The sequence below is a fragment of the Vulpes lagopus genome, chromosome 3, assembly GCF_018345385.1.
Source record: "Vulpes lagopus strain Blue_001 chromosome 3, ASM1834538v1, whole genome shotgun sequence".
Classification (NCBI taxonomy): domain Eukaryota; kingdom Metazoa; phylum Chordata; class Mammalia; order Carnivora; family Canidae; genus Vulpes; species Vulpes lagopus.
In genome coordinates, this window is record NC_054826.1 from 82,431,823 (window position 1) to 82,459,086 (window position 27,264).

The window sequence follows — 27,264 nt, forward strand, 5'->3', positions numbered from 1 at the left end:
TGTAATGTTGAGATATATTCCTTCTATGCCTATTTTTTAAGAGTTTTTAGCATGAATGGATGCTCAATTTTGTCAAATGCTTTTTCTGTGTCTAATGAGATGATCATATTCTTTTCTTTCATTCTATTAATGTGTATCACATTGATTGATTTGCATATGTTAAACCATCCTTGCATCCTAGGAATAAATCCCACCTGATCATGGTGAATGATCCTTTTAATGTGCTCCTGAATTTTGTTTGCTAGTATTTCATTCCTTTAAATGTTTGGTAAAATCCACAAGTGAAGCCATCTGATCCTGGGCTCTTCTTTGGGAGATTTTTGTTTACTAATTCAATGTCCTTACTAATAATTGGTCCATTCAGATTTTTGAATTCTTACTGATTCAGTCTTGGCAAGTTATGTATTTCTATGAATTTTTTCATTTTTTAGGGTGTCCACTATGTTGGCACATAGTTGCTCCTGGTAGCTTCTTAGGATCCTTTGAATTTCTGTGGTATCAGTGGTAATGTCTCCTTTTTCATTTATAATTTTGTTCATTTGGGTTCTTTCTCTTTTTCTGTTGGTTGGTTTAGCTAAAGATTTGTCAATTTTGTTGGTCTTTTCAAAGAACCAAACTCTTAGTGTGGGTTAATCTTTTCCACTTTTTTCCCTATTTTATTTGTTTTAGCTGTAGTTGTCTTTATTTCCTTTATTCTGCTAACCTTTGGCTCATTTTTTTCTCTAGTTACTTAAAGTGTCGAGTTAGGTTGCTTATTTAGGATCTTTTTTGCTTACTGTAGGTGTTTACTGCTATGAACTTTCCTCTTAGAACTACTTTAGCTACATCCCATAAGTCCTGGTGTATTTTGTTTCATTTTTGTTTGTCTCAAACCTTTTTTTCCCCTCTGTAATTTATTCTTTGATCCATTGGTTGTTCAGAAAAGTGTTGTTTGATTTTCATGTGTTCATGAGTTTTTCAGTTTTTCTTCTGTTACTGATTTCTAGCTTCATGCTATGTGGTCAGAGAAGATACTTGATAGAATTTCAGTCTTCTTGTATTTACTAGGACATGTTTTCTGGCCTAACATATGGTTACTATACATAGGCCTGTTGAATGGGCTATGAAGCTTCCCATGGTCTGGTTGGACTGGCTAAAGGCTATATTCAGATACATATGCATGCATAAACACTTACTTTTTTGTAAAATGGAGTCATACAATATATGTAATAAGACATTTTACACTATTTTTATCTGAACCTCATCTCTTATGGCCATGGAGTATTCCCCTCTGTAGATATGTCATAATGTTTTACATTGTGCTTTAGAATATCTACTCACAGGATTGGTTTTCTAAATCTATAGTAACAGTAGCTATTTTCCCCAGTTGTGTCCAAATCTATTACATGCAAGCCCAAGCCCACTTCTAGGCTAGAAGGATCATGTAAGTGTGTCAGCAAGATGTGGATATTAAATGTGTATACAAACTTCCCTGTGAGGCCATTAGAAAAAGCAAGGGGGGACAACTGCAAAATGGTTTGAAGTTTTAAAAAGCAACTGTAGCCAAACTGATGTGATAGCTGAGCAAAATTGTGATGATTAATGAAAAATCAGATTGAATTGGGACTTAAGGGGTGCCTGGAGAGCTGTCAATTAAGCATCTGCCTTCAGCTCAAGTCATCTGGGGGTCCTAGGATTGAGCCCCGTGTCTGACTCCCTGCTCAGTAAGGAGTCTGCTTCTCGTTCTCCCTCTTCCCTTCCCTGCTCCTGCTCTCTGTCACTTCTTAAATTAAATAAATAAAATCTTAAAAATAAGTAAATGATAAATTGTGGCTTAAAAATAAACTTTGTTCCTTAAGTTCAGTTTATCTTTTAACTCATTCCACATTTTTGCTAATTTAATGAGAGAAAGAAGTTTGCCATCAGGGAGAAAGAAATCTTCACTTTCACATTTCTTCATTGTTGACATATCTTGAGTGAGATAGTTGTACAACTGATTTGATTCATTTAACTTCAGGTTTTTTGCAATTGGTTAATGAGTGATGCTCTCTGCCTAGTAACTTCAGATGAAAGCAATAAAACTTGGGGAAGGAACACTGTCTGTCGACAAGAAGAATTTGAAGATGTGAAAAAGAATTTCAAGAAAAAAGGTTGTACCTGGGGACCTAATTCAATTCAAATGAAAGAAAGAAGTGATAGCAAAGAAAGGTAAATGTGTGAGATCTGGGAGCATTTCAGAGTATACTATGACAGGTAGCAGTGCCTTTTATAATTCCACATTGGCCAGTCTTAACTTTTAAAAAGTGATTGGAATAGTACAGAGATAATCTGAATATTTATCTAATTTCTAGGATGACTTTATCCTACAAAATTAGTTACTATGCAGTTAAGCAGTTAATCTTTGAGGTATTTCTTGTCTCATTTCAAGGTCTTATTTATACTTTGTTAGCCCTTCAGAACAATACAAATGTATTTTCTTTCCTACTTAACAAATGTTGATATATACCTGTCAAAACCTAATTTGTGCATCACATGGTTCTATCAAAATAAACATATTTCTCTTCTAGAATGAGACCTCTCTCAGATGGCAACAGTCCTTGGTCAACTCTCATAATAAAGAATCAGAAAACCATGCCGTTGGCGTCATTATTTGTGGACCAGCCAGGTAAATGTGCTTCAGGAAATAGAATTTGTTTGAGTTAGACTTAGCGTCTGAGTGTACTAGAAGCTTTGCTTTAATAGTTTCGTATGGTCGTTCAAGTAGCATAGAGAAGGTTAACAAGAAGTAGCATTGCTTATACCTCTACTTAAGCTCAAAACTTCTTTGCTGTTCTGTAGATCTTTATGATGAAAAGTAATTAGGCTCCACATTGTTTATTGGGAATTTGTAACTCTTATTCTCTATCAGAAAAATTAGTGTCATAATTAATTCTGTATAATCAAATTAATGTAGAATAGGAAATAGCAAATATGAAAAAAAAAAAGGACATCCTGAGATTTAGGGATGGTCTCTTGGCTACATTGCCACCTCTTAACAGAATGAAATATAGTCAAGCAGGTTCTCTGTGGGAAACCACTGCTTAGAATTACATTGGAATCTCTAATTTAGATGAATTGTAATTGCTTTTAATATTTATCATGGCAATATAATATTCAGATATTAAAATGTTGAAGAGACATGTTGTTGAAAAACTTCAAGGATTGGTAACGCCAAAAAAGAGAAAATTGGTCTTTATACCCGATAATTTAAGACAGCCCTTTGACACTGGGGCCTAATTAAAGATATTTTAGCAGAACATTGAGTAAATTTCTTGAATTCATCATCAGTGCCATGCTTAACTTTACGAATTCAGTTTCCTCTTTTTGCATTGTCATGAGGGTGTGGTTTCAGTATAAATATATGCACAAGTACATTTGGGTAAATGCAAGACAGGTACTAAATGCTTCCTGTTGTCACATTCATGATTGCATGCTGACTCTTGCCTATGAAACAGGTTCTCCTTTTATTACATGTTATAATTTATTGTCAAATATGGTTTGAAGACTAAGGAAGAACAATAGTAATAAAACTGTTCTTCCTATAGTATATTTTTTATTATTTTTGACTAAACAGATTAATCAGAGAAGTCTTCCTCCCCCCCATTAATTCTCTTATTTATTTATTTTTAGAATGTTCTGACCCATTAATACGTCCTTCGAAGGACAGTTGGAGGAAATACAAGGATATATTTGGCTGACTCAGCTCAATCTCCATTAGGTTACTTACTCTTGAAGTTTACATAACGGGTTAATGAGCAGAAGATTTACACTCATCCATCCTACCTGCAGGTCCCCTCCCACCACCTGTCTGTGTTGTCCTGCCCTTCTAAGCATTTGTGTCTCAGCTTGAGTGTTTCCTGAAAACTTTTCCTGACCCCCTTCGCTGAAGCACCATCCCACCCCATCCCTGTGTCTCATGACCCATTCTTACTTGTTTATAGCTCTTACCTGAAATTTTTATTTGTCTACCTGATGCCCATAATGTTTGTGTTCTGTTTCATTCCCAAACTGGAATGTCAAGGATTTTATTGGTTTTGTTTACCACTCCCAATGCCTGGAACAGAGCAAACACTCACCATCTGTCAAATGCCTAAGTGAATCCTAAAAATGACATTTTAATTTTTTTTAAGATTTTATTTATTTATTTGAGAGTGGAGTGGAGGACATGAGTGGGGAGGTGGAGCAGTAGGAGAAGCAAACTCCTCACTGAGCAGGGAGCTTGTCATGGGGCTCTATCCCAGAACCCTGAGATCATGACCTGAGCCAAAAGCAGATGCTTAACTGACTGAGCCATCCACCAAAATTTTGATCTTATGCAGATATTTACCTTGGTTCCAGGGGCTGCAGATGCTCATCATCAGTCATAAGAAGGGAAGATTATGATGGATTAGCCTAAGTTCATGACCACTTTGGGGGAAAGAGTATGTTTTACTGATAAGTAAAGGCACACATGAACATACATTAGGAAATGTTCAATATACTTTTAAATCAGTGATTTCATTTGTTGATAGCATCCCCCATTCTTGGTTTTTAAACTACGGATTAATAATTTGCTACCTATTACATGTACAGTGCATCTATTTAATGAATATTCATTTAATTCAAATGTGTTTCCCGCCTACTTGATGAAGGTACTATTCAGGGGAGATCCCTCCAAATTTAAAAAGACAAACAGGTGGGCAGAAGCCTACCATCTGTGGGCATGCACATCTGGATTGTGATGTAAAAGTACAAAAGTGAAAGATGGAACGGGGTGGGGGTTCAGAGGAAGCTGAGATTGTGTGGGGGGATGGGCCACGTTAGACTGCCTTAGCATCAGTTGGTACTTTGAGAGAGGGCTTTCTGAAAGAAAAGGGAGCTTGGGGCCAGTATTAGAGGGTAGAAAGAGGCCAGAAAGAGCACCCCAAAGGCAAGGAAGGCAGTGATGAGAAGAGTACCACCAGCTTATTGGGGGAGAAGCTGGTATCTTGGCTTCTCTGGATTCCAGAGAATGTTGCAGGTATCCTAGGACATAATACTGGAAAAATCACTAGATGCTCTATCATGGATTGCTTTGAGCACGGATTAAGGAGTTTATTGTTTTCATTCATTCACTGGTAAGCACCTATGTGATATTTCAGCTTGTTCTTCAGCTGATCCACTTTGTTACCCTGTGGGACCTCTTCGGAGAATCATCCTCTATAATAGTGGCTCCCAAACTTGAGTAAAAGCATATTAAAGCACAGACAACTGGGCTTCAGCCCTAGAATTTCTGATTCCAAAGTCTGGAGTGGGTCAAGAATTCACATTTCTCCAGGTTTCCAGGTGATGCAGGTGCTCTCGCCCAGGCAGCACACTTTGAGGACCACTGATATGGAGCCTGATGATTCTTGTGTACACAGGCAAGCTCTAGATAATGGGGCCTGACACGTTTAGAAGAGGCAAAGGGCACATTTTATCTGACACGTTACAGTGCCTATATATATGTGTGTGTGTATTAATGTATCTTGATGACTTTTTCCTACAATAACTTTATTTCCCTTGCTAATGAAGAACCATTTTCTGAAGGATAGGGAACAGCAGATGCTGTGCTTGCCAGTTCCTCTGTAGAGAACCTTGAGTTCTGTGCCCTAGGCTCCCTTTCCTTAGGGTCCTTCTGGATGAATGGTTTGCTGAACTGAAAAGGACTCCATGTGCTTTGACTTAGGATATTTATGAGATTTTAACTTTATTTTATAGGTAAATGATTTTTACTGTAAACTGTATTTAACATGTGTTTATATCTGAATTTAGGTGCTTCTGAAGAGTCAAAACTTTCCCCTGACGGATCAGAATACAGAAAACCAAAGCAAATAAAATCACCTGCTCAAGCCTATGTTGATCTACCTCTTTGGAAAGATGGCCAGAGAGAGAATCCATTGGAACCTGGAAGCTGCGAGGAGGGACCCTCTTTGAGCCCTGCTGCTAGCACTCCTCAGGTGAGCCCTACAAGTAATCTGAGCAGATCCCCCCAGAGAAAGAAGACAGAGTCTGCTCTCTATGGCTGCTCCATGTTGTTGGCATCAGTAGCTCTGGGACTGGATATCAGAGAGCTTAATAAAGCACAGGCTGCTGAAGAACTCTTGCCCAAAGAAGAAAAGAAGAGACGTGAGGGAATCTTCCAATGGGCTCCCAAGGCCCGAGGCAGTGCCATTCCCTGTACAAGGCCACCATCTACAGGCGAGAGGGCCAGCAGCCTACCCCCACTCCCTCTGTCAAGCACCATGAGCCTTCTGTCCATGTCCTCTCTTTCCACAAAGTGCTTGCTACAGACCGACGGGGAAGATTTGTCTGAAGGTAGCACACACATCACTCCTGACCCCGAGACACCCACTCCAGATTTTTGTGCCGCCATCAGAGGATGTAGTGGTGAGCCAGCTTCTATGCCAAGACTTGAGACTGATCATAGTAGATGGAAAAGCCCATCTCCTCCTTTCTTAGAGCAGATATATGGGAATGTGCCTTATTATGCTTCTTCGAAAGAACAAGCATCACATCACAGACGAACCCTGTCTGATGGAAATGCTTTTCAGACCCCAGGTACGTTGCCTTAGTTGGGTCAAAGTACAAAATGCCACTGTAGAGATTAGAATGTAAAATTGTACGGCCATTGGCTTGTTTCTTTTCCAAGTGATTACATTTACAAATTTGTTTGCCCAGTTAGTATAGCTCTTTGAATTTTATCCTACTCTTTGATTTGACCTTAACTATTATTTGAATTCTGGGAAAAGCATAATTCAAGTTTGGCAACTTAAGTATATAAGAGCACACTGAAACAGAACAAGAATGTGGAGAATAACCACCCCAAGGCCTTCATAGTAGAGAGGACAGGCCATTTGCCCACATATGAACCAATGATTAGTGGGAGAGCTGGAAATAAAAGTAGTCACCTAGCCTCCTCTGTGATATGTGATCTGCATCACCTAGCATCACTGCTTGGCTGACATTCAGGTTGAATTTAGCAGGGGTAAGAGTCAAACGGCACACTGTACAGGGGTTGACTATTAATTTATTTTGTATATAAAAATAATTAGAAATATATGTTATGAGTATTAAGTGAGGTCACGTATATGAAAAATGCTTTTTAGATTGTACAATGTTATGCTATATGGTTAGTCGTAAAGTATATTAAAACAAACTGTTTTCATTCTGTTTCTTTCTCTCTGCTCTTTCAGTGCCCTACCCAGACCTGATATTTTTTTCAGTCTATTATCCATTGCCTTTAGATAAATTCATTACTCTTTTGTAATGCAGTAGACTATTGATAATTTATGATTTACGATTGCACAAGGAGAAATCCTAGGACAAGAATCCCATGAGAAACTGTGCAATTTATCTTACTCATAAGGCAATAATGATTTGCTAGAGAGGTGATGAGTCTGTTCTTTGGGACAAGAAAGAAGGGGCAACATGTAAACTCTAACTGCTTTCCGGCTGCCCCCCATTTTTTCAGATCATAATCTGAACGTGAAGTTTCATCATGTCAACCATCATTTTTTACAAAACCTTTATTCTAGTCTAATCCATCTTGAAACTTGCCCCATTATAAAAGTCATGCAAAAAAACAAAAAAACAAAAAAAACAACAGTCATGCCTATCATTGGCCCAAGCACGACGAAGGTGACCCGGCTGTTGTTATGGTTCCCGTTTCCTTGGTAGAAACACTCTTTCCAACCTTCCATCACTTCTTCCTGAACAAACCAACCAACCTCGCATCCCAGTAGTTGTAAAACGTTTGTGTTGAGGGTTTTTTGTTGAAGTCTCCTTGAAAGGGATTACCTAATTGATCAATCCTCTTCCTTGCTTATCTGGATGCTGTCTCAGAACCCGCTAACTGCACTGTCTTTTCTCTCTGCAGCAGCTGGTGCCACTCCGAGCACGGCCTCTGCAGACTGGGACCTGCCCCCTGAGCCGGCTCCGGGGGCTCCCCACTCCTCCGCCGGGCCTCAGGCGCACCTGCCAGGGAAGGCCCCGCCCAGAAAGCCAAGAGCTGGCAGCACGGTGCCCGGGCCTCGCCTCGCGGCCCTCGGGAGCCGCACGGAGTCCCGGCCCGCCCTGCGTGGCCCCGGCCCCACGGGCGCCAAGGACAGGACTGCCGCGCACCTCCCTGCCCCGCTGGACGCCGGCGCCGCAGGCCAGAGCAGGGACAGCACAGGGCCTTTGCGCGCCGTGAGGAGCAGGACTAGCCCACCGCCTACCCAACAACTGGAGAAAGAATTTCTGTCTTAAGTGCCTTATGTTGATCGATCGAGCGTTTTCTTTTTTCTTTTTTTTTTTTTTTAAGATGAACAAACTTAAACACTGTGTCTACCTTGAAACTGTCTCATGCTGCTGGGTGTTGGAAAGCTGTGGCCATGTTACTAACGTACTGATGGAGGTCAGCCCTCTAGAAAACCATGTATGTGATTGCTGTTAGCTGGCTGTATTTTTTTTTCCCCTGCTGGATTCTTACCTAGGAACTTGAAATGCACACAAATGTAAAACAAGGCAGGAGCAGCAGTATAAAGCTGTGCTGGGTAGAATTCCGGTAAGCATAGTTACAGTGCTTCATTTGTTGGCCATGACGTTCTTCTTGGTGACACCCAAATTGGAACCAGGTACCAGGTGTGTCCCTCCCTTCGTTTTCTTCCCTTTTGCCGCTCCTTCCTTCTCTCTCTCTTTTTCTCTTTTCATTTCTTTTTTTTTTATTTGTACAACAAAAAGCCAAGAATAATGTGATATTAGTCAGTAAAGGTATCTATTTAAAAAAACAAAATTGACTAGGATACATAGAGCATCCCAGAGAAACCGCCTGAGCTCAGTAGTAGCGTGGAAGGCATAAATATGTCCAGGTATCACCTAAATTATGCCTCTTTCTCTTTTTAAGGAAATTATACTGAATGTTCCCTGGAAACGTTTTACTGAATATAACTTCTAAAAATGTTTTCCATCAGAACCCCAAAACAGATTTTTAAAAAGTCAGTCGTGGACATTTGGCTAAGACCACATTATGTCCACCTGAGCGAGGCTAATCTGTCGGTGCTTCCTGTAGAAAAAGTTCTTGTTTCATCAGTAGCCATTTATTTGGTACCCAGAATATAAAGCTTTTTCATTTTGTAGTAGGATTTTTAAAAAATAAGTGACAGATGTGTCACATATTGTAAACATTCATGTCATTTAATCTTATTTTTCCTCTCTATATATGTGTGATTATCCTAATAATCCCAAATACTGTTAGAGAGAAACACTGCCAAATCAAGAAACAGCAACACTGTTAGAATATAAGTATTTTATCATTATCTTCACATTTCACTAAATGGTGGATAAATGTTAGACATCTGCGAAGATAAGCTGACATGGCAGAAATGGCAAATATAGATTATTTTCAGATATGGTCTTTTAAATGGATTTGGGGTAGCAGATCAGGATTTTAAATGATTTTATGAGTCGTTTTATAAAATCATACATCTATGATACAAATCGACTACTAAATTATTAAACTACAGAAATGGCTATCCAGGAGCTTGTAAATTTATCTGGGTTTCTTTTGTTAAATTCATTATGCTTCCCTTCTGTCACTAGAATGTGGTTATTTTGGATGGCAATTAATACTTAAAATTTTGCATACAAGGAAAAACTAAATTGTAAATGTCACTTGACATTTCATTTAAAATTTTACCTTGGTTAAGGCTTACTGAATAACTGAAATGTCAGCAATTTAAATCAGCTGTGACAAAATATCTACATATAGCAGAAAAAAGAAAATGATATTATTTGGCCACTTGAAACATTATAGTAACTTGGCAGATATGTCCCAGCAGATGGTGAACAGAGCATGAAAGGATTATATTAACATAAGTGCATTCTACCCCAAGGAAAACAATCTTGTGTTTAAAATTCTGGCAGCAAAATCTCAGGTACTTAGCTTCGTTTTGTGGTATTATGGTCCATTCTATGATTTGGCTTCACTTTTGACAGATTGTTGAAGTTAGAAATCCAAATTTGGTTTCCTCAAAATTGTATCACATTTAAAATTATGGTTGGCTACTTCATACCTATTCAGTCATTTGGGGGCATGTATTTCCTGCTAAAAGTAAAGAAAGTACACGCCTAAAATAGTACATGAAAGAAGTATAGAAACTTCCTCAGTTTCGCTTCTACCAAAACATCGGGTGTGTGTCTGTGTGTACCCATGTGTCTGTGCACATGCGTTTGTGTGTGTGTGTGTGTGTGAGGGGTAGTGGTGAGTGTTCATCTGTCTTGTCCCTCTACTCCATTCCTTCCCCATGTTGCTTCATTGTAGTCAACTCTACATTATGATGAATTTAGAAATGAAGCTGCATTAAAAAGATAATTGCAATACAAGGATTCAATCTCATGTTATAGCAAATAGTTGTTTTTTGCTGAAATCTGGTGTACATTTGTGATTTTGTGTGTATTAGTATACTTAGCAGAATCTGGTTATTTATTTTCATAGAGACTTACTTGCTCATTGAAAGAGAAGTTATGCTAATTACTATTAACCAACATTGAAGGTGCTCCCACTGCAGAAATTGAAGGCCAGAGCCTGTTATGCTGTATTATGAAGCCTTGTGACTGAAAAAGATGTTTACATAAGTTGTCTATTTTTTTAATAAACTTTTTTTCTATAGCTAGTCTACTTTCTCAGTGGCTTCGATCTGATGATTGAGACTATAGTTTGTAGTGGTTTATTTTGTATTTAATAAGGAAAAGTACATGAGTAAAGATCATGGATGCTTAATAGCCAGGTATTAGCCTGCTAACTTCATTAAACTGCAGATCACTAAGTGAGCCATAGGGTTAAATACTTTTTTAAAATTTTATTTATTTTTTAAAGATTTACCCATCTAGTCTGAAATCTTTCAGGAGCCATTTCTGTTGCCTCCTTTCTTCCCTAGTATAAAAGTCCTACTTTCCTGTTTCTTTGCATATCTCATATTTTTGTTTTTGTTATTGAAAACATTTTCTGAAATCTTTCAGGAGCCATTTCTGTTGCCTCCTTTCTTCCCTAGTATAAAAATCCTACTTTCCTGTTTCTTTGCTTATCTCATATTTTTGTTTTTGTTATTGAAAACATTTAGGAAATACATTGTAGTAATTGTGGATAATGATTTCCCTCATCCCCTCTCCAGGTTTGCTTTGTTGTTTGTATTTGTTTGGTTGGTTGTGATTTGGCAAGACTATTTTAGTGAAGTCTCTTTTCCCCTACAGTATGAGACCTTTGGTGTCATTCCTCAGAAGATAGAGCCTTGTTCTGCACGTGACTACCCTGGGATGACACAGTTTTAGCACAAATTCCCTTTGACCATCTCTTCCACTGATTTCTCTGTTAAGCTGTGTACTTTGTTTTGGTATTACACCCAGCTGTTAGGTTCCAATAATGGCTGACTGGTTGCTCTATTATTTTTTTTTTTTATTATGCCTGGGCTACAAAATTGCTCCACAGTCCATCTCAATTAATTTCAGGCATGGATAATTTAGGGCCAGTCTTTAAAGCTTTGGTTCTGACCCCAAGCAGGATCTTACTAGATGCCTTCTTGCCTGATTCTCTGTTAAAGCAGCTGAACTGTGGTTTAGCTTATTGCGCTTAATTAAGAGAAGCCATGGTTTTTGAGAATGCTCTTAGGCTTGAAATCTCCCACATGTGTTTTAAATAAAATTAGTTCCTTTGGTGAAAAATTTGCAGCTCTGTAAATGTGTAACACCTCCAGCCTGGAGCAAAACATCAGCTATATGCTGGGCACTGGGTGGAGTGATAACTTGTGATCTTCTTGGCTTGCTTCTCCCAGAGTAGAACCAGTTCCCTCCAAGTGAGGTCATGTAAAAACATTTAGGAATCCATTTAGGAATCCAATATTCTCACTGGGGTAGAGCCTTATCCCCATGAGTGGGAGCTGGATGGAGGAAGGGAAGCCTTTTCTTCTTGGTCACACTCACTAGGAATTTAGCCTCTTAAATACAGAGTTGGAGAGGATGAGAAGTGCTGGTGTCCTATACCTCCCATTGAAATACCTGCCGCATTGATTAGGAGCTAAGGGAGACAGGAGAGAGTCTTGTCTTTTTGGCCAAACCTGATTGGAATGTCAAGCCAAACTGGGTAGGGGGCGGGGTCAGGTGGAGGGAATAAGTCATAGCTCAAATGTCACAGACTCTTATTGTGTGCCCTTAAGATGTTTCCAGAGGCTTTAAATTCACCAGTATGCTCCTCAAATAGCCATCCCATAAGAATCTTTTGTATAATTCACAAAGGTGATCACTAACTCCTTTGGAAGCTTTTCTCCTAGTGGCTTATAAAACACCACACATCAAAATTTATGTTGTTTATCCCATGGGCCTAAATGCCTCCCAAGGCAAATCACTCTCGGTTTTCTATCACCAGCCTTGTCCTAATCATAGAACTCCACCTAATATATTTTCTGCTGCTTTCTTCTCATCTCTCCTTGTATATCTAAGGGGCATCTCAACCGAAGCATGGCCCAACATTCTTGATTCACTACCTTCCCTAAATCTCTTCCCTCAGGCTTCCTCTCAGTAAACAGCACCAGCACAAAGGAGATACAGGACTCCCCTGAACAGCTGTTCTACAATGTCTAGCTATGTCATAGATACACTTATGTCACTTACAGTTGTTCAAAAACTATTTGTAGAATAATTGGATGAACGATTCCCATTTTACAGATAAAGAAACTAAGGCTTAGGGAGACCAAGAAAATTGTTGGATCTGAATCCAGTCTGAGTCCAGCCTATGCTTTGAGGTTTAAAAAGTTTGTTAACTGTTAAATAGTTGGCTTTCAATAGATGTTACTGTTAACATGTTGATCTGATCAAAGGATAGTTGAAAGAAAGTAGTATAAACTATAGTTGGAATGCAACTTTGGGGCATTACTGTGGAGGACTTTGAATACTAGGCTAAGGGTTTGGCATGGTATTTTGCATTATAAAGGAACAATTAGCGGTTTCAGTTTGGAATGTATATTAGGGTTCTCCAGAGAACCAGAACTAACACACACACACACACACACACACACACACACACATGAACAGGAATTGGCTCCAATGATTTTGGGCTGGGATATTTGAATTCTGCAAGGCAAGCCAAGCAGGCCGGAGACCCAGGGAAGAATTGATGTTGTAGCTTCAGTTTGAAGGCAGAATTTTGAGACCAAGATGTTGGCAGGGTTGGTTTCTTCTGAGGCCTCTAATTGACTTGTAAATCTTTCTGTGTCTTTAGTTTTCCCCTCTGTAAATTTCTGCATCTCAATTCCCTTTTTTAGTAAGGACACCCATCATACTGCATTAGGGCTCACTCTAGTGACTCATTTTTACTTGATTACCTCTGCAAAGACCCTACCTCTAAATACCGTCACATTCAGAGATATCGGGCATTACGGTTTCAATTTACAACCTTGCGGGGGGGGCACAATTCATTCCTTTACAGACTGGACATGTTTTAAAATATTAAATATGACAGTTGTGTGTAATATCAAGGGCAGAACTAGAGCCACAGAGTAGATTTCATCAGATACACCAGCAAGACCAAAGAGGAAAAGGAAAACAGGAGACCAAGTTTCCAATCTCCAAGCTGGGGGGACTGTTGGCTGTGGGAGGCAAGGAAGCTCAGGAAGTCAGTTAGGACAGAACAGGTAATCACCTGGGAGGTGGAGGGCCATCCACAAGAACTGAGGTATTGAGAGAAGAATCGGCACTTAGATCAATTGAGGGTGTTTTTCGGACAAGCACGGTTTGCAGTTCTGAGCAACCAAAAACTCTGTAGACATCCAACTGGCAGGTGGAGCTAAAATTTGACAAAGAGACTGGAGTTGGAGAGAGATTCTGGATTCAACTGAATTTTACTGATAGTGGAAGGTGTTGAATGGCTCTAATGAACAATTTAAAGAGAAGCAAGCTGGAAAAAGCTGTCTGGAAAGGGTGAAAGAGCAAATAATACAAAGAGGCCAGACAACTCATGGTAAAAAAGACGCAGAGAGGAGGGGTTCTTAGGTGGGTCAGTGGTTAAGTGTTTGCCTTTGGTTCAGGTTGTGATCCCCGGGACCTGAGATAGAATTCTGTATCAGAGTCTCTGCGAGGAGCCTGTTTCTCCCTCTGCCTGTGTCTCTGCCTCTCTCTGTGTGTCTCTCATTAGTAAATAAATCAAATCTTAAAAAAAAAAAGACCCGAAGAAGAGAAAACAGTGGAAGATCATGTGGTAGCTTCTGAAATACCTTCCCTGATCCATAACAAAACTTAGTAAGTTAATATTATCTGAGAATTGGCCCATTTGGGGGAGCCATCATCACAGATATCCCTCCTAACTGCAAGTGGGTGCTCATCAGTTGTATTAAAAGAAGCAGAGAGGCGAGGCAAGAGGGCGGAAGAGTAGGGTCCCCAAGTCACCTGTCCCCACCAAATTACCTAGGCAACCTTCAAATCATCCTGAAAATCTACGAATTTGGCCTGAGATAAAGAGAGAACAGCTGGAATGCTACAGTGAGAAGAGTTGGCGCTTCTGTCAAGGTAGGAAGACGGGGAAAAAAGAAATAAAGAAACAAAAGGCCTTCAAGGAGGAGGGGCCCCGCGAGGAGCCGGGCTGAGGCCGGGGCGAGTGTCCCCAGGGCAGGAGAGCCCCGTCCCGGAGAAGCAGGAGCTGCACCAACCTTCCCGAGCGGAAAGGGGCCTGCAGGGAGTTAGAGCAGGACCCAGGAGGGCGAGGATGCCCTTGGGCTCCCGGGGACACTAACAGACACCTGCGCCCCAGGAGAGTGCACCGAGCTCCCTAAGGGCTGCAGCGCACACGGCGGGACCCGGAGCAGCTCGGAGGGGCTCGGGCGGCGGCTCCGGCGGAGGGGGCTGTGGGGCGGGAGCGCGAATCCAACAGTGCAGGCCCCGGAGCACAGGGCGCAGGGACACAGCCCAGGATCTGGCCTCCCCCCGGGACAGGCAGAGGCCGGGAGGGCCCAGGACAGCAAGGACGCTCCTGCCTGGAGCTGAGCAGATCAGCGGCCGCCCCGGAGCCTCCAGGCCCTGCAGACGGAGAGCCCCAGAGTTACTGCGGGAGCTGACTCTAGACCTGGAGAGCTGACCGCCGCTACTGTTGTTCCTCCTGGGGCCTCACAGGATAAACCACCCCCACTGAGCCTCACAGTGGCCTCACCGGATAAACAGGATAAACATCACTCACTGAGCCCTGCACCAGGCAGGGGGCTGAGCAGCGCCCCCAAGTGCTAACACCAGAAAATCAGCACAGCAGGCCCCTCCCCCAGAAGATCAGCTAGACGGACAGGGGAAAAACAAATTATTGACCAAGCAGCATTGGAAAGTTCCAGGGGAAGTCGAGGGACTTGCAGTATACAGAATCAGAGGATACTCCCCCTAGTTTTTTTGGTTTTGTTTTGTTTTTTGATTTCTGTTTGCTTCTGCCCCCCCCTTTTTTCCCCTTTTTTTTCTTTTCCTCTCTTTTTTCTTTTTTTCTTCCTTTTTTCTTTTTTTCTTCTTCTTTCCTTCTTTCTCTTCTCTCCTTTTCCCAATACAACTTGTTTTTGGCCACTCTGCACTGAGCAAAATGACTAGAAGGAAAACCTCACCTCAAAAAAAAAAAAAAAAAAAAAAGAATCAGAAACAGTCCTCTCTCCCACAGAGTTACAAAATTTGGATTACAATTCAATGTCAGAAAGCCAATTCAGAAGCACTATTATAAAGCTACTGGTGGCTCTAGAAAAAAGCATAAAAGACTCAAGAGACTTCGTGACTGCAGAATTTAGATCTAATCAGGCAGAAATTAAAAATCAATTGAATGAGAGGCAATCCAAACTAGAAGTCCTAACGACGAGGGTTAACGAGGTGGAAGAACGAGTGAGTGACTTAGAAGACAAGTTGTTGGCAAAGAGGGAAACTGAGGAAAAAAGAGACAAACAATTAAAATATCATGAGGCTAGATTAAGGGAAATAAATGACAGCCTGAGGAAGAAAAATCTATATTTAATTGGGGTTCCTGAGGGCGCCGAAAGGGACAGAGGTCCAGAATATGTATTTAACAAATCATAGCTGAAAACGTTCCTAATCTGGGAAGGGAAACAGGCATTCAGATCCAGGAAATAGAGAGACCCCCCCCAAAAATCAATAAAAAGCGTTCAACACCTCGATATTTAATAGTGAAGCTTGAAAATTCCAAAGATAAAGAGAAGATCCTTAAAGCAGCAAGAGACAAGAAATCCCTAACTTATATGGGGAGAAATATCAGATTAACAGCAGACCTCTCCACAGAGACCTGGCAGGCCAGAAAGGGATGGCAGGATATATTCAGGGTCCTAAATGAGGAAAACATGCAGCCAAGAATACTTTATCCAGCAAGGCTCTCATTCAGAATAGAAGGTGAGATCAAGAGCTTCCAAGACAGGCAGGAACTGAAAGAATATGTGACCTCCAGACCAGCTCTGCAAGAAATTTTAAGGGGGACTCCTAAAATTCCCCTTTAAGAAGAAGTCCAATGGAACAATCCACAAAAAAGGGACTGAATAGGTATCATGATGACACTAAACTCATATCTTTCAATAGTAACTCTGAACGTGAATGGGCTTAATGACTCCATCAAAAGGCGCAGGGTGTCAGACTGGATAAAAAAGCAGGACCCATCCTGCTGTCTACAAGAGACTCATTTTAGACAGAAGGACACCTACAACCTGAAAATAAAAGGTTGGAGAACCATTTACCATTCAAATGATCCTCAAAAGAAAGCAGGGGTAGCCATCCTTATATCAGATAAACTAAAATTTACCCCGAAGACTGTAGTGAGAGCTGAAGAGGGACACTATCTCATACTTAAAGGATCTATCCAACAAGAGGACTTAACAATCATCAATATATATGCCCCGAATGTGGGAGCTGCCAAATATATCAATCAATTAATAACCAAGTGAAGACATACTTAGATAATAATAATACACTTATACTTGGTGACTTCAACCTAGCTCTTTCTACCCTCGATAGGTCTTCTAAGCACAACATCTCCAAAGAAACAAGAGCTTTAAATGATACACTGGACCAGATGGATTTCACAGATTATCTACAGAACTTTACATCCAACCTCAACTGAATACCCATTCTTCTCAAGTGCACATGGAAGTTTCTTCAGAATAGACCACATACAGGGTCACAAATTGGGTCTGAACCGATACCAAAAGATTGGGATCGTCCCCTGCATATTCTCAGACCATAATGCCTTGAAATTAGAACTAAATCACAACAAGAAGTTTGGAAGGACCTCAAACACGTGGAGGTTAAGGACCATCCTGCTAAAAGATAAAAAAAAAAAAAAAAGGTCAACCAGGAAATTAAGGAAGAATTAAAAATATTCATGGAAACTAATGAGAATGAAGATACAACCGTTCAAAATCTTTGGGATGTGCAAAAGCAGTCCTAAGGGGGAAATACATCACAATACAAGCATCCATCCAGAAACTGGAAAGAACTCAAATACAAAAGCTAACCTTACACCTAAAGGAGCTAGAGAAAAAACAGCAAATAGATCCTACACCCAGCAGAAGAAGAGAGTTAATTAAGATTTGAGCAGAACTCAACGAAATCAAGACCAGAAGAACGGTGGAACAGATCAACAGAACCAGGAGTTGGTTCTTTGAAAGAATTAATAAGATAGATAAACCATTAGCCAGCCTTATTAAAAAGGAGAGAGAGAAGACTCAAATTAATAAAATCATGAATGAGAAAGGAGAGATCACTACCAAAACCAAGGAAATACAAACGATTATAAAAACATATTATGAACAGCTATACAGCAATGAATTAGGCAATCTAGAAGAAATGGACGCATTCCTGGAAAGCGACAAACTACCAAAACTGGAACTGGAAGAAATAGAAAACCTGAACAGGCCAATAACCAGGGAGGAAATTGAAGGAGTCATCAAAAACCTCCCAAGACACAAGAGTCCAGGGCCAGATGGCTTCCCAGGGGAATTCTATCAAATGTTTAAAGAAGAAACCATACCTATTCTACTAAAGCTGTTTGGAAAGATTGTAAGAGATGGAGTACTTCCAATTCGTTCTATGAGGCCAGCCAGCATCACCTTAATTCCAAAACCAGACAAAGACCCCACCAAAAAGGAGCATCCTTTTCAGGAGCATCCCTGATGAACATGGATGCAAAAATTCTCAACAAGATACTAGCCGATAGGATCCAATAGTACATTAAAAAGATTATTCACCATGACCAAGTAGGATTTATCCCCAGGACACAAGGCTGGTTCAACATTCATAAAACAATCAATGTGATTCATCATATCAGCAAGAGAAAAACCAAGAACCATATGATCCTCTCATTAGATGCAGAGAAAGCATTTGACAAAATACAGCATCCATTCCTGATCAAAACTCTTCAGAGTGTAGGGATAGAGGGAACATTCCTCAACATCTTAAAAGCCATCTATGAAAAGCCCACAGCAAATATCATTCTCAATGGGGAACCACTGGGAGCCTTTCCCCTAAGATCAGGAACAAGACAGGGATGTCCACTCTCACCACTGCTATTCAACATAATACTGGAAGTCCTCGCCTCAGCAATCAGACAACAAAAAGACATTAAAGGCATTCAAATTGGCAAAGAAGAAGTCAAACTCTCCCTCTTCGCTGATGACATGATACTCTACATAGAAAACCCAAAAGCCTCCACCCCAAGATTGCTAGAACTCATACAGCAATTTGGCACTGTGGCAGGATACAAAATCAATGCCCAGAAGTCAGTGGCATTTCTATACACTAACAATGAGACTGAAGAAAGAGAAATTAAGGAGTCAATCCCATTTACAATTGCACCCAAAAGCATAAGATACCTAGGAACAGCCCTAACCAAAGAGGTAAAGGATCTATACCCTAAAAACTACAGAACACTTCTGAAAGAAATTGAGGAAGACACAAAGAGATGGAAAAATATTCCATGCTCATGGATTGGCAGAATTAATATTGTGAAAATGTCAATGTTACCCAGGGCAATTTACACATTTAATGCAATCCCTCTCAAAATACCATGGACTTTCTTCAGAGAGTTAGAACAAATTATTAAATTATTTTAAGATTTGTGTGGAATCAGAAAAGACCCCGAATAGCCAGGGGATTTTTAAAAAAGAAAACCATAGCTGGGGCATCACAATGCCAGATTTCAGGTTGTACTACAAAGCTGTGGTCATCAAGACAGTGTGGGACTGGTACAAAAACAGACACATAGATCAGTGGAACAGAATAGAGAACCCAGAAGTGGACCCTGAACCTTATGGTCAATTGATATTCGATAAAGGAGGAAAGACTATCCACTGGAAAAAAACCTGTCTCTTCAATAAATGGTGCTGGGAAAATTGGACATCCACATGCAGAAGAATGAAACTAGACCACTCTCTTGCACCATACACAAAGATAAACTCAAAATGGATGAAAGATCTAAATGTGAGACAAGATTCCATCAAAATCCTAGAGGAGAACACAGGCAACACCCTTTTTGAACTCGGCCACAGTAACTTCTTGCAAGATACATCCACAAAGGCAAAAGAAACAAGAACAAAAATGAACTATTGGGACTTCATCAAGATAAGAAGCTTTTGCACAGCAAAGGATACAGTCAACAAAACTAAAAGACAACCTACAGAATGGGAGAAGATATTTGCAAATGACATATCAGATAAAGGCCTAGTATCCAAGATCTATAAAGAACTTATGAAACTCAACACCAAAGAAACAAACAATCCAATCATGAAATGGGCAAAAGACATGAAGAGAAATCTCACAGAGGAAGACATGGACATGGCCAACACGCACATGAGAAAATGCTCTGCATCACTGGCCATCAGGGAAATACAAATCAAAACGACAATGAGATCCCACCTCACACCAGTGAGAATGGGAAAATTAACAAGGCAGGAAACCACAAATGTTGGAGAGGATGCGGAGAAAAGGGAACCCTCTTGCACTGTTGGTGGGAAGGTGAACTGGTGCAGCCACTCTGGAAAACTGTGTGGAGGTTCCTCAAAGAGTTAAAAATAGACCTGCCCTACGACCCAGCAATTGCACTGTTGGGGATTTACCCCAAAGATACAGATGCAGTGAAACGCCGGGACACCTGCACCCCGATGTTTCTAGCAGCAATGGCCACAATAGCCAAACTGTGGAAGGAGCCTCGGTGTCCATCGAAAGATGAATGGATAAAGAAGCTGTGGTTTATGTATACAATGGAATATTCCTCAGCCATTAGAAACGACAAATACCCACCATTTGCTTCAATGTGGATGGAGCTGGAGGGTATTATGCTGAGTGAAATAAGTCAATCGGAGAAGGACAAACATTATATTTTCTCATTCATTTGGGGAATATAAATAATAGTGAAAGGGAGTGGAAGGGAAGGGAGAAGAAATGGGTAGGAAATATCAGAAAGGGAGACAGAACATAAAGACTCCTAACTCTGGGAAACGAACTAGGGGTGGTGGAAGGGCAGGAGGACGGGGGTGGGGTGGGGATGACTGGGTGGCAGGCACTGAGGTGGGCACTTGACAGGATGAGCACTGGTTGTTATTCTGTATGTTGGTAAATTGAACACCAATAAAAAATAAAGTTATCAAAAAAGAAAAAAAGAAGAAGCAGCCCTGTTGAGTTCTGCCTACCTGAAAAATCCCAAAGGAGCTCTTTCAGAGGAATATAGTACCGTGACCCAGAGCCCACTGCCCCGTGTTACCACCCCCTCTTTTCTGTTCTTTCCTAGAGGGTAAAGATACAGCATAATGGTATGAGCCGCATATACAAGTTCTCGATTCCTAAAACTGTATGATAGAGAACTAATGCTATTTGTAGTGTTATCTGATCTCAAACAACTAGTTCAGGCCTTGATGGCCGTCTTGTCTCTTGCTACTCCCTACATATGGCTGCTGGATCTCTGTGGTGATATCGTCTTCCTCCTGGTGGTGGTCCAGCCTACCATTGTTTGTTTAGTACCAAGAGATACCACTAGGACACATCTGTAGAGATTGCCCAAAATGGGTTGCTGACAAGAACAATAAGGAGGTACAATTTTTTCACTCTGGATGTCAGAAAGTCAGATGACATTCTCTCATCTCTCCAAAAAGTTTTAAGTCAATTATTAAGGAATGTTTTCCACATGAAATCCATATCTAATTTTATTACATTAGTCTATTGGAAAATATTTATTGAGAAACAAAACTGCTATAAGAACAAAAGGGTATTCTTTTAAATGTGTTTGATCATGTGAGTTATAATGACCCTTGGTCATGTAAAAGCTCTAACTAGTAACTAGAAAAATCTCTACATCTTACGGCTTAATAAGTACTGACATTTTTAATAAGCCAAGTCTTTTCTTCTGAAACAGGCAGTTATTTATAAGAGGTTCAAATGCGATTCAAATCAATGAATTGGTAAGTGTTTCTCCAATCTCTTTATCATCCAAAGCCAAAGTACCTGTTTCAAAAATTGAATCCCATTTGAATATTTGCATTGGATTTTCTGCTTTCTGCACAGTAGATGGCACTATATACATAGTATTTTACAGACCAGGAAACCCAACATAGCTTGATTATTTGAAAAATTGTAGCCAAATCTATACCCTTAGAAGAAAAAGGAAAAATAATGGATGTGATTTGGGAAAGTATTGGGAAAGTGAAGGGAGCAAAGGAAAATGATTTTTTTCAGTGATGGTTACACACCAACAAGAAGATGATCTTTATAAAGTGATCTTTTTAAATATGTCTGTTCCAAATAGACAAGGACATTTTACAGCTGCAAACTACATCAAGTCTCCAAATGTTTATATGCATTCCAGGCAGAATTGAACCAAAATGTCTCAAGTAGGTGCTCCCCCATGGTTAGATGCCGGCTGAAAACAGAATTCCCCCATTGTTCAATCCAAAACCCATCAAATATATCTACTTAAGAAATGTTGCCCATTATACACCTCAGACTAATATCACACAGTATGTTAATTCAACTTTTAAAAAATATTACCTACAATTCACTTAATTAATACAAACTAACCACATACTATATCCTGTAATGAACACCATGGGAGCATATGAGACACACATATTTACATATACACAACACAATAACATTGATTCAAAGGGCCACATCACCCAGATGTTTATAGCAGCATTATCAACAGTTGACAAATTATGGAAAGAGCCCAAATGTGCACCAACTGACGAATGGATAAAGAAAATTTAGTATATATATGGAACAGAGTATTACTCAGCCATCAAAAAGAATGAATTCTTGTCATTTGCGAAGAGGTGGATGGAGCTAGAGTGTATTACATGAAGCAAAATCAGCCAGAGAAAGACAAATACCATATGATTTTACTCATATGTGGAATTTGAGAAACAAATAAGATGAATATAGAGGAAAGAAAAGAAAGGAGGCAAACCATAAAGCAAAACAGACTCTTAACTATAGAGAATAAACTGAGGGTTACTGGAGAAGTGATGGGTGGGGGGATGGGTTAAATGGATGATGAGGATTAAGGAGGGCATCTGTTGTGATGAGTGCTAGGTGTTATATGTAAGCGATAAATCTCAACTCTACTCCTGAAACTAATATTATACTATATGTTACCAACTAGAATCTAAATAAAAACTTGAAAGATAAAAAAAATAAGTATTCACAACAACATACCTATACACTCAACATATGCACACTTGTACACACAGTACACACAAGATATAACATATACACACAATACATACCATTTACAACATTTATATACACAAACAACAACACACTTAAACACACAAATACATGACTCATACAACATAAGCACATACTTAAGCACGTAATGCATACTCACACATAAATACAATGGGCACTTAAACTTACATACAGAACACACATATTCATACACAACATGTACTCATACACACACAGATACTCATACACCCAACACCACAATCATTTAGCTCAGCAAAATGGTTCACCTTCAAAGATAGGTAGCACCCAAAACAAAGGCAGGGTACAGAGGGAACCCCCTGGACAATAACTTGCCTTGACCTCTGGTCGTTATCTTATGCTTACAGGATATAGGAAGGGTGATTTTTAAAACGTTTAATTTTAACATTTTCCTCATTAACAGTAGTAGTTAAAAAAAAGAATATGCTAATACTCAATACTGGTTAAAGATTCTAATCCCTCTTATGCATCATAAAAATACATAGGAGATCATGGTAGGAATCTCTCTTAATTTGTTTTGGTCATGCTGCGCCACCCAGGGATCCCCTGGTCATGACACTGTGTTTACAATACTCTTCGGTGCATTTAACCATTGAAAATTATCCTGAAATGTTCTGGGCAAGCGTAATTCCTTTCTCTCTGGAAGTTAACTTTTTTTTTTTTAAAGTGTGCCCAGTGTGAAACCTATAGAGTGATGTCCAAAGGTGTTTTAATTGGTGGCATCCCTGTGTTTTTAGGCCAACACCCCATGTTCTACTGATCTGACTCCTGACTGTATATCAGCTCTTTCAATTCCATTATATGTTCCCAAGAATTTTACCATTATTAAAAGTAAAGTCAAGCAATACCTTTCTCCTTTTAAAGATAGCTACTGGCTTTCGTGTGCTAACTATACTCACTTTCTTGTGAAGGACATCACATATTAGAGGTCTCTATCCATACACTTCCTCCAAACCCAGAAGGTTCAAGAAGTGGCAGGGTTGCGTAAACCACATTTTAAATGCCCCATTTTATCCACACACCTCCCTGCTGTCCACTGAGATGGATGAATTTTGTGAAATAACACTATTGGTGTGCTCTGTATAACTTGATGGGCAATCTAAAGTGCAACTGCTAAATAAACTCTTTATCATCACAAAAGAAATCCAGGCTTAACTGAGAAAACATGAAACCAGTGGTAAAACACAAAGACAAAAATGCACAGTGATACCACCCAGAGATAACCATAGGTTACTGCTTCATGCAAATTTTCCAGTTTTCATTCCAGTTATCTAGAGATTCATGAACAGGTCTATAAAAACAAAACATACTATACTCACTTTTTCATGCAGCCTTCCATCCAGAACATTTCGATTGTCAATAAATGGTTTCCTATAACATGAGTTTTAGGGGCTATAGAATATTCTGTATTATGGCTGTATCATAATTTACTATTTATCACCATTATGTGAAACAATATGATAGGCATTCTTTTTCAACACCATGTGATTGTTTGGAGTCCAGACATAAAATCAAATTACGTGGCTTCAAATATTTGCAATGCTACCACTAACTAACTGGGTGCCTTTGAGGGAGTTTCATAAACTCCAGTCTTATTCTCCTAGTCTGTAAAATGATATAACAACAGTAGTACCTATCTTCAACAATTTGGTAAGGATTAAATGAGATAATGCATGCAAATGTGTAGCACAGTACCTGGCACAGAGTAGATTGTCAATAAATGTTGACCATTATTCTTATTAAATTTTTTTGCATACATCAAATGATTGCCTTGTGTGGAAATTACTGGTCATAGGTATGCATAATTCATAATTCTGGATATAGATTTGTAAGCTATCTTTTTAGTGTTAAAAAGTGAACAATACCTAACATTCTGGGGCACTGGCTTCTCTGAGTATCTGATGGAATCCGTGGGCCCTCTCCCTGGAAGAAGTACACATATATACAATATTTTGATATAATTGGGGAAATTCTGATGTCCATTTATGGATCATCAAATATTTCTTAGATATCATATAAAGACACATTGATTTTAATGTGTAAGTCAATGTATCTTTTCCACTTTGTCATATATTTCTATAAAATTTTATCTACTTTTATTGTTTAAGGCACTTACATGACATCAACATGATAGCTTTTGGTGACTGAACTATCAAAGCTATTTTTCTTCTAATTTCAATTGAGCTTTCTGTAACAACAAAAAATAATATCAGTGGAATTACATTATAGTTGACCATTGAACAATATGGATTTGGACTGTATGCATCCACTTATAGATCTACTTGTATGTAGATTTTTAACACCACAGTACTGTAAATGTGTTTTATTTATGATTTTCTTAATATTTCCTTTTCTCTAGCCTACTTTAGTATATATTGCATATAATTTACAAAATAGGTGTTAACTATGTAATCAATAAGACTTCTGGTAAAAAGTAGACTATTAGTAGTTATTAAGGAGTCAGAAGTTAAATTGAGCAGATTTCTGACCATATAGGGGTTAAATGCAGATTTTCTGATTATGTGGGAGTAACCCTCACCTTGCTTAAGAGTCAACTGTCATGATTTTTCAAATCATGACAAGGAAACATTTTTTTTCTATTTCTTTTTCCCCAGTATGGTGTCTTAGACTCTTCCTCAAAACCAGTCAGAAATTAGAGACTTCAAAGAAAGCAAATTGAAGTTCCATATTTTCTAACCATTTTGTTTCAGCAGCGAGACCTTTTTTATTAAGTGAAATTTTATTTAGTACTTTAGTAATATAGATTTTAAATTTTTTATCAGTAAAAATATTGAGTATGTAAAATTACAACATGTTTTTGTTATAAAACCAATGAATGAGAACTATAAGTCCTCCTTAAAGAACACAAAATTTTAAACTGGAGTTTCAGTAACAGTTGCTATTTTATTTTATTTTATTTTTTTATTTTTTATTTTTTATTTATTTTTATTTTTTTAACAGTTGCTATTTTAAATTAATGATAGTATATAATTTATCTCAATAGTTTATTTTAGTTGAACATAAATTGAGAAAATCCTCACTCACACATGAGACAGCAAATATAACTTTTTTTGCCAAAAGTAAGCCTTGCAATCTCAGAATGCATTTTAATTAAGTTGACCTAGCAGCTTAAGAAAGGAATAATAGAAATTATTTTACTTTAAATTGGCTTACTAATAATATCTTATGATTACACCAATTTCATATGATAAATAGAAAAATAGGCCAAAGGAAACTCCAAAACTTACAGGAAATGCTAAAGTTATTATACTTTGAATTGTTGTACATTCATCTGCTGAATTTTCACTTTACTGAGAACAAGAGCCACGTAGATACTCACTTTTCTCAAGCAACTATTTCAACATAGAGCATGTGTGCCATAATAATAACATGCTTGTGTAATTTTATATCAGAAGATATGCAAAAATTGATTTTAAAAATATAAAGTACAAGGTCATAATCCTCCCAAATAGTGTTAACAATTAGGAGAAATTCAACTATAGATGCACACATGTCAGAAGTTCGTGCCTCTGCACAAAATGAGCTAATTTATATGTGGTCTCCAAATTCCTCTTAAGTTTTTTGCTAAATACCAGTTTGCACATGTATAAAGTAAAGCTCCATGAGCCAAACCAAAAACAGCTTCCAGTTAAATAGCAACTGCTAGGGAGCTGTAAGCCTAATCACCTCTAGGTCTGAGGCTCATTTATGTTCCCACCATCCACAATGGAAAGACCATACTGAAAACAAAGACATTCAGTAGAGACCACAGAAGGGCCTTTAACAGAGGAGCTGAACTAGTCCTAGGTAAAGGCTACCTTAAAGCCATCTTAAAAATGTTTAAAAACAAGTTTCCAAAGGGCCAAAATGATCTGCAAAAAAAAAGACCTGACAGGACAAAGCCCAATCTCTTTTAAAAAAAATACAACAAAATTTAGAGTTCAGCAATATAAAACCCACAATGTCCAGAATCCAATTTTTTAAATTAACCGCATGATAAGAAACAAGAAAATACAATGCATCACCAGGACATAAAATAATTAGAAACATATCCATAAATGACAGAGATGATAGAATTAGCAGGTAAGGATGTTAAAAAAAGCTTTTATATGTGTGCATAATATGCTCAGTGATTTAAGGGGAAACATGAACATTATAAAACTAGAAATAAAAGATATAAAAATACATAATAGACACTATCAACAGAGTGAAAAAAACAACCTACATAATGGAAGAAAATATTTGCAAGTCATATATCTGATAAGGGGTTAATACAGAATATATTAAGAACTCCAGCAACTCAACAACATCAATAAAGCAATTAAAAAGCAATTTAAAAAAAAATTTAAAACTGGAATAGATATCTCTCCAAAGAATATAAACAAATGGCCAATAAGCACATGAAAAGATGTCATTAGGGAAATGCAAATCAAAGCCAGAGTGAGATTTCATTTTAGACCTATTTGAATAGCTATTAGGAAGAAGAAGATGAGGAAGAGATGAAGA

At 38.8% G+C, this 27,264-nt stretch overlaps 1 protein-coding gene across 2 annotated transcripts in view; it reads left to right on the forward strand.

Moving 5' to 3' along the window:
• Positions 1 to 10,675, forward strand: part of MAP3K21 (mitogen-activated protein kinase kinase kinase 21) — a 52,757-nt gene extending 42,082 nt beyond the window's left edge. Inside the window, exons 7-10 of one of the 2 annotated variants that reach the window (XM_041748333.1) lie at positions 2,037 to 2,187; positions 2,547 to 2,644; positions 5,791 to 6,576; positions 7,895 to 10,675. In XM_041748333.1, coding sequence (XP_041604267.1) covers positions 2,037 to 2,187; positions 2,547 to 2,644; positions 5,791 to 6,576; positions 7,895 to 8,265 — 1,406 coding nt within the window. In that variant the 3' untranslated portion in view covers positions 8,266 to 10,675. The remainder of the gene's footprint in view (positions 1 to 2,036; positions 2,188 to 2,546; positions 2,645 to 5,790; positions 6,577 to 7,894) is intronic. The other variant, XM_041748334.1, reaches the window with a different exon arrangement.
• Positions 10,676 to 27,264: the final 16,589 nt, after the last annotated feature.